General features: G+C 24.2%; 1 protein-coding gene and 1 long non-coding RNA gene across 5 annotated transcripts; one reads left to right on the forward strand and one right to left on the reverse strand.

Annotated features, from left to right (window-relative positions):
• Positions 1–4,640: 4,640 nt before the first annotated feature.
• Positions 4,641–11,946, forward strand: LOC122717282 (sterol regulatory element-binding protein cleavage-activating protein). Of its 4 annotated transcripts, none has more exons than XM_043941208.1 (13): positions 4,641–5,367; positions 5,868–6,039; positions 6,142–6,375; positions 6,450–6,630; positions 6,761–6,906; positions 6,980–8,075; positions 8,175–8,448; positions 8,527–9,593; positions 9,659–9,818; positions 9,897–10,080; positions 10,154–10,293; positions 10,364–10,575; positions 10,702–11,946. In XM_043941208.1, exons 2-13 carry the CDS (start codon positions 5,924–5,926, stop codon positions 10,879–10,881), a joined length of 3,990 nt encoding a protein of 1,329 aa, XP_043797143.1. In that variant the 5' UTR covers positions 4,641–5,367; positions 5,868–5,923; the 3' UTR covers positions 10,882–11,946. The 4 variants fall into 4 exon arrangements, with proteins under 4 accessions (XP_043797143.1, XP_043797141.1, XP_043797145.1 ...); XM_043941206.1 differs by having other exon boundaries at positions 4,642–5,377; XM_043941210.1 differs by lacking the exon at positions 4,641–5,367 and adding an exon at positions 5,414–5,599.
• Positions 9,928–14,713, reverse strand: LOC122717285. Its single transcript, XR_006347188.1, has 3 exons — positions 14,495–14,713; positions 10,171–10,297; positions 9,928–10,066 (listed from the first exon to the last, which is right to left on the reverse strand). It is a non-coding gene; the product is annotated as an uncharacterized LOC122717285 (long non-coding RNA).
• Positions 14,714–14,948: the final 235 nt, after the last annotated feature.

Below are 14,948 nucleotides of genomic sequence, written 5' to 3' on the forward strand. Positions count from 1 at the left end.
TAAACTCGATGTTAAAAAGAAAGATATTTTTAAAATATTTCGAAATCGAAAACTTACAAAAAAAATATTTTCCAAAATTATATACATAATAAGAATAACCAATCATAATGTTATCAATTTTACGATGAAAAATTTTGTATAAAGTAATTTTCGAAACAAGATATAAAATATTAATAAAAAAATCTAATAAAAAACTCATAAAATTTAATATATAATTTTTTTTCATCGAAGTAATATTTTTCTACTTTAATAATTTTTCAACAAACTCGTTTCTTAAGAATGCAAATATTCATTAAAAATTAAAAATATTCAAATCTAAAAAAAACTAACAGAATTGAAAAACGAATATTTTATATATAAAATCATATATAAAATCAGACACTAAAACACAATATGATGAAATAATTTAATAGTCGATGATAATTCACGAAAAGTAGAGAGCAAGTGAAAAAGAAAATTCACCACTTTGCATAACCATTCGTTTATAATAAATATTCATGACTTATGCTGCAGATGTACGTCAATGTAAACGTTGAAAACCAGAAAATACCACTCGTGGAACTCTGAGAAATAGACTCGAATTCAAATAGTATAGGCGTGTTTACGTATGTTCTCAAGGATAATTCTTACGAAAACTCAAAGTTTTTTATTCTATATTATTTATTAAAAAGATATTAGATAAAATTATGATATTGTTAATATTTTGAAAGAATTAATAGAATATAATTACATCTATTTATATCTATTTGTATACAATGCATTTGTATACTACCTAACTTTCTATATCTATATTTTAATTTATATATCTATTTTAATTCAGACATTATTCTATAATGAATGAATTATAATATTGATCCATTTCATTTTTGAAATATCACAGATAGCATTATATAAATTAGAGAATATAAATTAGCAAATAAGTTTGACAAATAAATATAAATGAAATTCTAATTCAATTTAATTCAATATGTAATTGAGTAGAATTAAATCAATAAATTGAATTTAAACATATCCAATCTAAACTAAAAGTTCATGTTCTAAAATAAAATATATTAATTTGTATGCAAATATTATAGTATTATGCAATATATAAAAATGAAGAATAAATCAAAATGTAAACAATTCATTGTTTTCAAAATTAAAATAAAATTATATACATGAATACAATAATAAAAATATATAACATAAAAATTCATAATTATTTTACAATCGATACAATTATTGTTTCAGAGAATATTATAACTATTGTGATAAAGAAAAACTATTCTTGATATTCAATGGCTTCTTTATTTTAGTATGATAGCACATAAAATTTCTTAAGATGGAATATTCCAATAATCCAACTAGGAATAGAGTTTTGTTCCAGAAATTAGAGAATCAGTGACAGAAAAATCTGTGTGTACTAATACAAAATAACTGTGTATGGTTACGGGTCATGAAGTACACGCGTGACATATGAAATTCATATCTATTGCCATACAAAGTAAAAGATAACCTCCACATTTGAAAATTGTCGTTTACACCCGGTTTCCATGAAATCTTCTCGCAATCAAAAATTTTCCATTAATTATAAAAAATATAAAATTTGAGATTTCACTAACATTAAGAGATTATCTTATTAAACTCATAAATTAATGTTAAATATTTAAGTAGTAATAATTATTCTCGCCTTATTATCTTGAAATTATAGAAAATTTAAATAATTAAAAAAAAATAAAGAATTATCCATAAGTATCAATCTTTCTTCCGTAAAATTCTGAGAAAATAAAAGAATGTGTAACTTGTTGCATTTCTATTTTAAAATAGTATATATATTGAGTGGGAGTGCTTTTAAAAATAACTAAAATGATTATGAAATTAGATGAAAGGCCGTCTAAAAATTTCAGAGCTGCTTAGAACAAGCTGTTTGGCTCGGAATCGATTTGATTCAATTACAGTAATATCATTCAGGGTCGAATCAATGTAAAAAAATATCACATTCACAAATAACATCACAACTGGAAGAAAAAAATTTCTATGCACGATTACCTGTTTTGTCACGATTTCTTGTTTAACCGCTGATTCGATTGATAAAGAATAAAAAAAATTCAAGTCACAATGGCTTCAAGAAATATTATTATTTTTATATTTTCTAAAATTAAATTTAAAAATAATAATAAATTTAAAAAATTATACAAAATAATTCCGATTTCGACATCATTTGAAAATCATATCTTGAAATTTTCAATTCGATTTTCTCTCGAATATATAAAAAATTCAATAAAAAAATTAAAAATGTTATCTATTAAGACAAAAAACAATAGTTTTATCAATAGTTGAAATAATCTAAAAAAGTTTTGGATTTTATTTAAAATCAATAACCGTAAAAGAATTATTCATAATAAATATGATATTTTTTAAGTGTTTTCTTCATTTTGTTAGTTTATTTAAAAAAAAAATAAAACTAACAAAATGTTTGGATTTTCGTAAATATAATAAAATTTACTATCAGAGAATTTTACAAAGATTTATAGTAGAGATCAATTATTTTATTTTAAATGTCATTAAAAGATTAAAAGATTTGCATTTTAGAATTTTATATATTGTATTCCTGAAATTTATTTTGAACTTAAAATTTAAAATTAAAATTACTAATATCATTAATATAATCAAAAATAATTAATTTAATGGAATTAATTAAAAATTTTTTTATGAAATTAACTTATTTATCAAAATAACTTAAGTTCATAAATAAAATCAAATATATTGTATCTATTATTATATCGACATTTTTAGGTTAATATAAATTGATATTTAAATTTAATTCAAAATTTATATCTATATTCATATTGTAATTTCAGTTTTAATATAAATCTAAATTCTTTAATATAAATCTAAATTCAGATTAAAAAATCCACATATAATCCACATATATGCAACGAATTTTTTTACGGAACTTTGACAGATGACTTAATTTACATTCATGTCCGAATCAGCAATTCAAATAACGCGCGCTTTATATAATGAATTCATTCATAAACAATACAGCATGATTAATAGTTAATAGTTAAACGTGCAAAAATTTAATAAAAATATAAATAAGCAGTTTTTCTGTAAATAAATATTCTTAAGATTTCGCAGATTATTTTTTGAAAATTTGATATAACATTTTTCTTACGTATTTTTATATTATTTTTTCAATATAATAATAAATAAAAGGAATAGAATAATAAATGCATATATAATAAGAGATTTTCTGTTAATTTACACAACTGTATAAATTATTCCTACGTCTTTATTTTTTAACTTTATTTGTTGTTTAAAAATACTATAAAAAAAATTTACTTTGACACAATTTAGAAAAGGTTATCATTTCTTAAGGTTAATAACAATTTTCAAAAAAATTTCATGTCAAATATTGAAAAAATACATTGAATGATACAAAAATATGTTTGAATTTTTCTATATTAATTTAATAATAATACAATAATCTATTATATACATGCATTTCTATACATTTATATAATTTAAGTTAAACTTACCAAAAATGTAGATTCTACAAAAATGATTTTCTTTCCTTTTACTTTTTTTACTTCTTTCTCAGGCCATTTAGATTTATTAATATATTAATTATCCTAACAATTGACATAAAAATATTCTTTCAATAAAGTAAAAATTTTTAAAATTTTTAAAAGTAATAATTTTTAAAATAAAGAAATTATTCAAAGTTCTATGAAATTAAAACATTTTATAAAGTAATATAACATTTAAATCTTGAATTGGAAAATATTTATGATAATAAAAGTCACTTTTTCACATAATGTTTACAATTAAAATGCAAATTTAAATTAATCACAACAATACAATGTGATTGATGTAAATCTGAAATACTAATAATAACGCCCTCTACTTTCTACTTCTAAAATAAAATTTAAATATAAATTTTCAAAACATTTATACTACTTTATCTCATCTTTTTGTATAAAATTAATATAATAAAATTGTTATGAAAAAATTTATAGATTTTGTATATATAAAATTTATGTAATAATATAAAAATATGTAAATATAATAAATAAATATTACAATATATTACAATATATATTATTACAATATATATATATTACAATATTATATTACAATTATATATATATTACAGTATTGTATAGATATAGAAATATGTAATAAATATGTAATAAATATTCAAAAATTTAAAATCATAAATCCAATAAATTATTACTTTTTTGTTCTTTGAAAAAAAAATTATTTCAAAAAACAAAATTAAAATGAATATCAAATTATTTAAAATAAAATATATTATTTAAATTTTCCAGATTTATAGAAAAAAAACAATGAAAAACAATAAATTATATTAATTTGCAAACCAATTTAAATTCACGCAAAACGATTTATTTTCATGGAACTAAGATGAATTTTTTCATGTAAAAAAAAGCATAAAATCGAAATATTAAAAGGAATTTCTTAATATATTTTAATATTTATATAATGAATTTATGTTGTTTGTTAATAAATAAAAATTTAATTATGATAATAAATAAAGAATGTAATAAAATAAAAAATATATATTTAATAATTCTATTATACAATTTAATATATCATACACATTTGAATCATTCACTAAATTGGCAAACCTAATTGATTTCATTTTAATGAATTTATCAAATTTTTTAGCACGTGCGTAGCAAAAACAAGAGAACGACGACTGGCTGTATAATATTAATACACCTGCGATTGGTCGCAAGTTGGAGGCTCGACTGAATCGTTTAAAAATAAATTAGCACTCAGTGCAGTATCGTGCGGGTTAAATTGAAACCGGCCAGTGCACTCGAGAAATTTACGCCGGTCGTTCGGGTTACATACTCGTGTCGTTTAAAGTCGTTTCTTAACCACTAACGCTTGTGCTCATATCCGTGCTCGTTTATTCAAGGAATGACGCGCGATTCGAAGCACGTGTGACCGATTCGTGTGTTTTATGCTGTATTGCAAAATCAATTGCTATATTATCTACGCATAAACGTGCAGATCGAACTTAACCTCAAAGTCGAACGGATTCATCATTTCTTCACTTAGGATTATATTTAGGGGTGTATAATTATTTTTATTTTATTCAAAATTAACGGGCTGAAATATATCTTAGATTATACAGTATCCATGTGTTTTTTATTGTATGTAAATTATTTTTGAGTGCATTTTTTGAAGTCTCTATTTATGATGATGTTAATAGTTTTAAAAAAAAAATCTTGACAATGTTTATTTAACAGTGACTGTGACAAAAAAAATTGGTTCACTTGTTGCTATGTTATTCGTTAATCCCAGAATGCAAAGTGAGAAGAAAATAGATCCGAAAGAAATGATATAATTAGTATGGTAGGCATACGTAAGTAATATAAGTCTGTGATGCGTCGACGTGTATTCTCATCGTATCCAATCATCGTGTATAATTGTTTTATTTCCTCGTTATTGCGTCATGAATTTATTCGAAAGAAAATGCATTTATCATAATCTTTGCATTGCGCATCATTGATTCTTTCATATTCTTGTGAAAATATTAATTAAATGAGCAATTGCGTAATGTTATTGATAATAAACGTAAAAATATGTACGCGTAAATGTTTTTTTTTTTGAAATTTTAGTTGTAAATATTTGTATATATAAATATCTATTAGATATTATATAAAATATTATAAATTATGTAGATAATTTAATTTAATTACATATATTTATTAAGTTATATATAAATATTTATTTTAATAATGATAATTATAGAAATTATTTATAATTGTGCTTCAATATTTTATGTAATTAATATTTATAATGCATTATATTTATCTGTTATTTATTGTGCATCTTTTCTTCAATTTTTTCAGGTTAAATGTTACCAAAATATATATGATCTAAGACATGTTAGTGAAACAGTCTTGAAATGTTTCGTAGTTTACCAGATAGGGTGGCAGGGCTATATTATGCCCATGGCCTGTTTTGTTCATCTCATCCTGTTGCAGTCATTTCATTAGCAGTTTCAATTATATTGCTATGCTGGTTAGTATTCCTTTTTTTAAATTTTATATTCATTCATAATTCAGTGGATAAATAGCAATTAAAAACAAATAATATTATTCTAATTACTATTTTTTCTTGTAGCTATCCTTTGATTAATTTACCAATGCCTGGCAATACGCCACGAACTATAATCAATCATACCATTGTACCTGAAAACAATACAGAAAATTCTGTGTTTTATGTACAACAAGTGATATTAAGAGTTGGAGTTGTACCATGGACAGAGGAGTTAACATTGATGGATGCTTTTAGAGGTCCACTTTATGAAGTTTTTAATCTTTTAGAGATTATACAGAATTATCAACATCCAAAAACGTAAGTTATTTGTGTTTCATAGAATTTTGGTTTATATATTTATTATATATTTATCTTTATTATTATATTTTTAGATTAAAAACACTTGATCAAGTATGTTTGCATATTGAAGCAGTTAAAAAAAGAAATGGAAAAAAGTCAGAAGTTTTGCCAGAATATAATTGTCTTGTTCTTTCTCCTGCAAATTTATGGCAACGAAGTATTGAACTTTATGCACAAGATACAAATCTTATAAATACTATATATTCTTATCAGGTATGAACAAGATTTTTTTTAGAACAATTTAGAAAAATTTTATATATATACAGTTTTAATTTTTGGGTTAGTTATAATCCAAAAATAATAAATTTTTCAAAAAATAATCTATTACAATTATATATTATAGAATCTACAAAAAGGTAAAATTAGTTTAGCAGAGATAATGTTTGGTATGAATCTTAAAGAAACAGGAATAAAAAGATATCCAATGCGAATTAGACAAAGAATTTTACAATATGCAGTAACTATTTACTTAAAAAACTATGATCCTGAGTAAGTACTTAATTGATAATAAATATTATTTATTTATTATATTTATTGATTATATGATTAATTCAATTTTTAGATTTATAAAAGGATTACAATATAGATTAAAAAATTATTATCATCTTCATCAAATAGAAAGTGAAAATACTACCAATATTTCAACAGATGAAACATTACATATCTTTTATCCTGGTGAATTTAATTACAGTGATTTTTTTCCATTGATGATGACATTTTTTGCTTTGTTTTTTTATATTTATTTCTCTGTGCGAAAAATAGAATTAGTGAAATCAAAAGTTGGAATAGCATTTGGTGCAACTGTAACAGTGATAGGTTCACTGTCTATGACTGTGGGTGTATGCTTTTTTTTTGGCTTAACTTTAAGTCTGAGTGGAAAAGAAGTGTTTCCCTATTTAGTGATTATCGTAGGATTAGAAAATGTATTGGTATTAACCAAAAGTGTAGTGAGTACTCCAGCACATTTGGATGTAAAAATACGAGTTGCTCAAGCTTTGTCCAAAGAAGGTTGGTCCATTACTAAAAATCTACTTACAGAAGTAACAATCTTAACAATTGGATTGTTCACTTTTGTGCCAGCCATACAAGAATTTTGTATATTTGCTATTGTGGGATTAGTCAATGATTTTTTTCTTCAAATGGTTTTTTTTTCCACAATTCTTGCTATTGATATCAAACGAACTGAGCTCTCTAGCGAAACATCTAAATTTCATTTTCCAAATATACCAACCACACGTAAACAGCAATTTACGACGACAATAACAAATAGAAAACCGAATATTTTTCGATCAAAATCTTATCCAAGATTAAATGGTTTATCTAATGGTCCGACAACTGTCATAGCTCCAAATACACAGAACACTCATACATTAGCTAAAATTCCAAAGCGATTACGCCTAGTACATTTTTGGGCAAGAACACGAATATTTCAGCGTGCATTTATGGTATGGATGGTTGTTTGGATTAGCATGATCGTTTACAATTCTGGCATTGTTGAACATGTTATACACTTAAGTGAAACATTAAAATCAGAATCAGATATTGATGGATACACAGTAGAAAGATCTCAGTCCTTAAATAATTATATTGAATTAAATAGTATAAAACCAGTATCAATACCTTCAACAATAATTACTTCAGATCACTTAAATAAACAGGTAATTTAAAAATCATTTATTTATTATCTTATTTAAGTCCTAATTGTGTGGAATTTTCAGAATATAAATTTTAATTTACCACATTTTGTTATACATTAGGATGATCTAACAAATAATATTACTGATGAATTAAATAAATTAAAACCAATGGAATTTCCACCTTGGAATCGTTTATCTCTTTATCATTGGTCTTCAATTCTTTCAATGTATAATATCTCTGCCGCCGGAGGACGTATAATTATATTACCTGCTGTAAAATTATCTCATGCAGTCAGTACACAATTAGTGAAACAAATCAGTAATCCAAATGATGTACAACATTTTCAATGGCAGAGTTTTGCAACTGCTGCTCTTGATCCGTTAGACTTTTTAGGTATATAATTATAACATAGAAAAATTATTGATTAAATTGATTAAATCATTTAATCAGCCAATTACAAATTCATTACAGATGTGGAATTACCAACTAGATCTGAAAGTCGAGGTTTTAATGCGGATACTCCTTTTATTCCTTCTAGTCCAATGGAAATATTCTTAGCAACAGTGTTGTGTCTCATTAGTATCATTGTTGTTGCTTACACAATGGTTGTTCTTTATAGATGTGTTTGTTCAAGAAACTATGCTGAATGGCGAGCTAGTTGGTATCAACCAGAGAAAGCTCCTGATTCAACAACGCAATTAGTCCTAGAAGCATTGCCTATAGTTCTTGAAGGCCATATTCAAGAAGTGGAATGCATTGCTACAGATGGCAATACTATAGCCAGCACATGTTTAGCTGGCCATATTAGAGTATGGGATGCGACGTCAGGCGAACAGTTGGTGCATGTAGACAGAAAACAATTCTTTAGTAATCCCTACAAAAGTTTAAGTCACAAAACGCCAGATGTAGATGAATTAATGTCAGATTACGAAAGTGGTTCACCACCCTCAAGAGGAGAAATGGAAAATACCAATTCATTTGGATTGTATTCGGCAGCGTCGACTATTCATTATAGAAAATCTTCTCCTGGATTATATAATATGCATAAAGGACAGAATTATATTAGCAAAAGAAATTCAATGGGAAACACATTGGATTATGATTATCAAATTAATGAATTTAACTTGGAAAGAAAGAAAAGCGCACGTAAAAATTTAGACAATGTCTATGATCTTCCAGATTTAAAATCAGCAATAAATATTAAATTTTCATCCATGAAACAGTCTCCAGTACAACAAAATTGTGAACGAGGATTCGATTTTGGTGATCAATATAAACATCTCTTTGAAGAACATAATAAGTCTATGGATGAACTGCGAAATTCAGAAAGTTTAGAACATTTATGTAATACTAATGGAAAATTAAATTCATCTTATGGTTTAGTAGATAATATATCTATATTGAATACAGATAAAAATGTGCAAATTGCACATATAGTATCTCCCATTTGGTGCATGGACTATCAAGAGAATCTTATAGTCGTAGGATGTGCAAATGGAAGTTTAGAATTTTGGGAAGGTACTACGGGTAAATTTAAGGTAAATATAAAAAAAATTAATATTAATATAAATATTAATATTTTTAAAAAATTTAAATATTTCAGTGTTTATTTGATGATGGATCAGGACTTGGAATATCTGCTGTGAAATTCATAGGTAGTAGAGTAGTAGCAGCTAAATTAAATGGCTGTATTGACTTCTTACAACTGGAAAGATATAGCGAAGGTCAACAAATTCATTGGGGCTTCACATCTTATAGAAGAAGTAAATTTATTTTGCAATTTCGCATATATTATACTATTATTTAGATATAAATTTTTATATTATCTTCTTTTTTTTTAGCGCATGTTAGAACAGGAAGTGCTGGTTCACCTATGGATATAAATAACATTATACAATCTGAAGAAGATCTTCGTTGTATGAAAATTGGTTCTCATAAAGCACATCAACAGGCAATAACTGTACTCGATAGTGAGGGTGGTCGTGTTTTAACTGGTAGTCAAGATCATACTCTAAAAGTATATAGGTATGAATTTTATTATAATTTTATTATAAAAATTTTACTAAATATTTTTCTTTTATATTAAATTAAATTTCAGATTGGAGGATCAGTTACCATTGTATACTCTTCATGGTCATTGTGGTCCTATATCTTGTTTATTCATTGATAGAATGAGTCCTATGACTTCTGGTAGTGGATCTCAAGATGGTCTTTTATGCGTCTGGGATCTTCTAACTGGTATCTATTTTATATTTTAAATAAAATATAATTTTTTACAAAAAATTTACATTTTTATTTTTATTTGTAGGAACATGTATGTATAGTATTCAAGCTCATGATGGTGCTGTGGCAGCTATGGCGTGTTCCGTATCATATGTAATAAGCATTGGTACCGATGAGAGATTGTGTGTATGGGAACGATTTCAGGGACATTTGCTACATACTCTTCCAGCACATAGATTTGCTTATAGTTTGCAATTAGTCATGTTGACACATCATCTACTCATAACCAGCAATCAGGTACATGTTTATGTTTTTTTGTTTTTTCTATTTTTCCTAATACTTAGTAGTAACTTTTGTTCTATACATATTACTCAACTCTTTTAAAAATACAAAAAAAAATGTTTCTGACTTTAATGATTTCAGGGATCACTAGTAGTTTGGGACGTCCGAACTGGGGAACCAGTGCGAGAAGTAAGGTTGGGTCATAAAGATAGTTGTATTTTTGTAAAGCAAATGTTAGTGTTAAGGGATAGTGTAGTATGTGATTTTGGTCGACAATTGCGAATAGTTAGGTTCCCATTAGTTTCCGATAAATTAGATTAAGATATCTGTATATGCACTATTGTATATAGCTATTTCGTTTCGTATTTAATTTTAATATTTGAAAAAAATCCTATCATTTATGGGGATATAGATTTTTACATGATGTACATTTTATATTTAAAAACTATCATATACGCACTTTTAATATGAATTTTTTTATATTACTGACGTCATAGCCTTATATAATAAGTATTCTACTCTATTGTGACAATTTAAGAGATACACAAATATATTTATCTCTTCTCACTAGTATATGTAGATGAAGTATTATAGAAAATTTTAATCAATTTTCGGAATCATTTATATATACATGTATACATTTAAATCGGAAGTACTATAAAATGCAAAAAATATATAGTTAAAGGCAATGATACAAAAATAAAATTAAAGTAAATCATATTTTTAGATAATTGGACTAGAAAAGCTTTTGATATCTCCGTTAATTGTCAAAAAAAAAAAAAAAAAAATGGCTGTGCTATATTTCGAAGTATCCGTTCTGTTTCACAGCGTGATTTAGAAGCATTTTCATATAGATGATGATTGTTATCTTTTTTTCTATTTATGATTTTTTAAAACAGATTCGACGTACGAAGAAGTTGCATTTGTTAAACTGGAATTGTTAAACACAGATATGAGCTGGATATCACTTCTGTGTTAGAAAAACAAATATATAATAGTAATGATAATTAATTATGAGATCATCACATAAACAATACGTGTATTGATTTATTAAAGTAAAGATTCAAATTCAGAATTCTTATTAATATTAAACAAAGAATTTATATCGAGTATCAAATGTTTAATATATAGAGAGATCTATTTTTGTTTTTATGCAATTTTATTACACGGTCTAAGAGTGCCTTTATTCCTTTTATATTTAGTCCAACTAAATAAAAAAATATTATAGTAAAGGACTGTGGAAATCACAATTATGAATAAAGCCTCTTTATAACATCAAAAAAAATTTTCAAATTTATAATTACGTAAAATTATAAATGTATATTATTAAATATTGATTCATTTAAAACACTGATAAAATAATAATTTAATTTCATCAACTAAAAGTTCCTTATAATATTATATTGAGTTGAACTTTTTAAATGAAATTTTTAGGAAAATTTAATCCTATGTATCAAAATATATAATCCTCTTTAATTTATCTATCTATTTTTGTAAAGAAAATTAATTATTCTCAAACGAACTAAATGGGTCCTATTTTACATATAAATATATAATGTAATATAATGTAATCATAAAAAATTTGACAAAAGTTTAAACTATCTTTCTATTTCATGATTCATTATAATTAAAAAAAAAAAAGAAAATATATGTACATTTGTGACATATTTAGAATGCACTTATGTAATGATATGTGCATATCGAGCCAATGTCGTATTTTTCTTTTGGATGAATAATAAATATTCATCTAAAAGAAAATTGTGTGCAAAAGCGTTCCATTTGAATAGCCCACGTGTGAAAAGCTATATAATATAAAATTATTGTTGAAGAAACTGCGTTTATTGTTGTAGAAAGAATTCTTAACAATTAGCTGGTGTACATTTAAAAAAAATTTCACAAATTCGGTTATACAATATATACAATATTAAGCTTAAAAGTATCCTCTTATATGCTAATGACTATGTTTCTAATTATATGATACATAATAATATTTAAACTTTTATTTATATAGCGATTATTCTTAATGATAAAAAATATAAGATTTTTAAAAAATAAAAATAATACTTGTCATAAATAAAGCAACTTTGAAATTTTTGCATAAATATGTATCCAGTTGATTGTCATGAAATTCTTTATTTGATTTTGAAGTTTGGCATGTGTGTTATGAAATGAATGTTAAAAATAGTAATCTATATATCTTTAGACTGAATTGTATAATGATTCATATTAACATGTAAGTCTCTTTTATTTTCTGATATATTTAAGATAATTAGTTTGATCATTGATCTATAAAATAGAGATATATTTTTCTCAACCAAAGTTCTAAATCATATCAGATCATGACATGTTCATATTCGATTTATTAATTGAAAGATATTAAATAAATAAGATAAAATGATTAAAAAAGAAAAAAAATGCTTCTAACAGCGTAACAGTTGGCTAATGTTTATTTAGGACTTTACATGATTTTTATATTTATTTAATTTAATATATGCAGATATGTCTTATAATAGATATACTGTTCTTATGTTAATAAATTTTCACATTTATTAGATCTTGATCTATTTTCATCTTTCACTGTTATAATATCTCAAAATAAATTCAATGTATGGTTGATAAATCTTTCTATTCACAAAATAAATAAAATTAATACAGCTTATTAAAAGATATTTTTCTAAAAGATAGAAATAAAAATATTTTTCCTAAAAATATATAAATATTATGAAATATATTTAAAAAATAATAATGATATTATATTAATAAGTTTATTTTAAAAAAGTTATACTTTAATCAATAAATATAATATAATGGGGAATTATTATAGTGTTAATAATAATCTGCATATGGTGGAACTTTCCTTTAGATAAGGATTGATCTGACATATAAGTAATAAGTGATTAATTCCATGCATAATATCAGATGCATATTAATCATTTTTTGTACTGAATAATATCATATAAATGTTCAGTAACATATAATCTTCTGACATGTATATATTTAATATTATACATAGTGCCATATTTTCTAATTAATATTTTTGAAATTAGAATATATAAGTATAAGATTAAAATAAAATTAAATTATAAATAATAAACTGGTTTTATTGGTATTAGAATGTATCAAGATATTTTCATACATATTCAAAAGAAAATAATGTGTATTCCCAGCAAACTATTAATATCAAAGATATAATTTTTTTTAGAATATTTCATTTCTTTTTACTTCATTTCATTTTTTATTTTACAATAGTTTTAAAATACTGAGATCATGCATATAAAATTAATTTTTTAATGTTGTCAAACTTTTTTATTTTTACATATTATAAATTCTACATTATTTAGTTACTTGTAAAATTAATTGGCAGATAAAATAAAATGAAAAATTTTCCATATTTTGATTGAATGATAATAAACAACAGATATTAAAAACAACATATTGTTGCTAGAACAAATAATATTGTAATAATAACTTAATGAATTGATTTTTTTTAATTAATTAGTTATTATCCATTTAATGCAATCTAATTATAACTGCAGAGTATTCAATCTGACTATTAAATGATAAGCAGATCATTCATATTTCATGTTAATTAATAATTCAATGAAATATAATTTTTAATTTTTGAAATAATTATTTGATATAATGATATTTGATAAATATTTAATGTAAAATAATATAACATATTTCTAACAACTTTAATGAACTTCAAGGCCACAAAAAAGAATTTAAAAAGTAATTTCTAATATTTTATAAAATTTTGAAATATTTATAATAGATAAACATTCAATATTATTACAGAATATTCTATTTGATTTAATTAAATTTTAAAAGTTAGAAAGAATTCTTCTTCTTCTTTAATAAAAATAAATTTATAATATTTTGAATACTATATATATCCAATTTGAGCAACCTGATAGTACTAACTACTTGTTACCTGTTATTGCAACAGAATCAATTCTATCCAATTCTCCATTCAAGTATGTTCATTCCCGCATCACTACCATTAACACTTTTTTTCATCATCGTTATTCAGCTGCCAGATCTTACTGATCAATTTGCAAAAAAGATTAACATCGGTTCTTGCCCCGTTTATAACTAAACAAAGACTAATAGTAAAGTTAGATGCAAAGAATATTCGCAGAGAGGGGCAAGCCACGTGTATTCGTTTATGAAAGCTATTGTGTAAACGCGCATTTAGTGGAGGAGGAATTATATATACACATGAGTTGCTCACTTTCGTTGGTCATTTAGTGTGACTGACAACAGTCTAGCGGAGGATTAGGCTGTTGTCATCTCGATTTCCGAACGGAAGTCATTGTGCTTGATTCACCTAGTCTTTCCTTATTTACTTGAACTTAGTCAAAGATCAGATGATCAGTTCCAGCGCA

This window comes from Apis laboriosa, unplaced genomic scaffold (assembly GCF_014066325.1).
Source record: "Apis laboriosa isolate Shangri-la unplaced genomic scaffold, ASM1406632v1 scaffold4_cov146, whole genome shotgun sequence".
Taxonomy (NCBI): Eukaryota; Metazoa; Arthropoda; class Insecta; order Hymenoptera; family Apidae; genus Apis; species Apis laboriosa.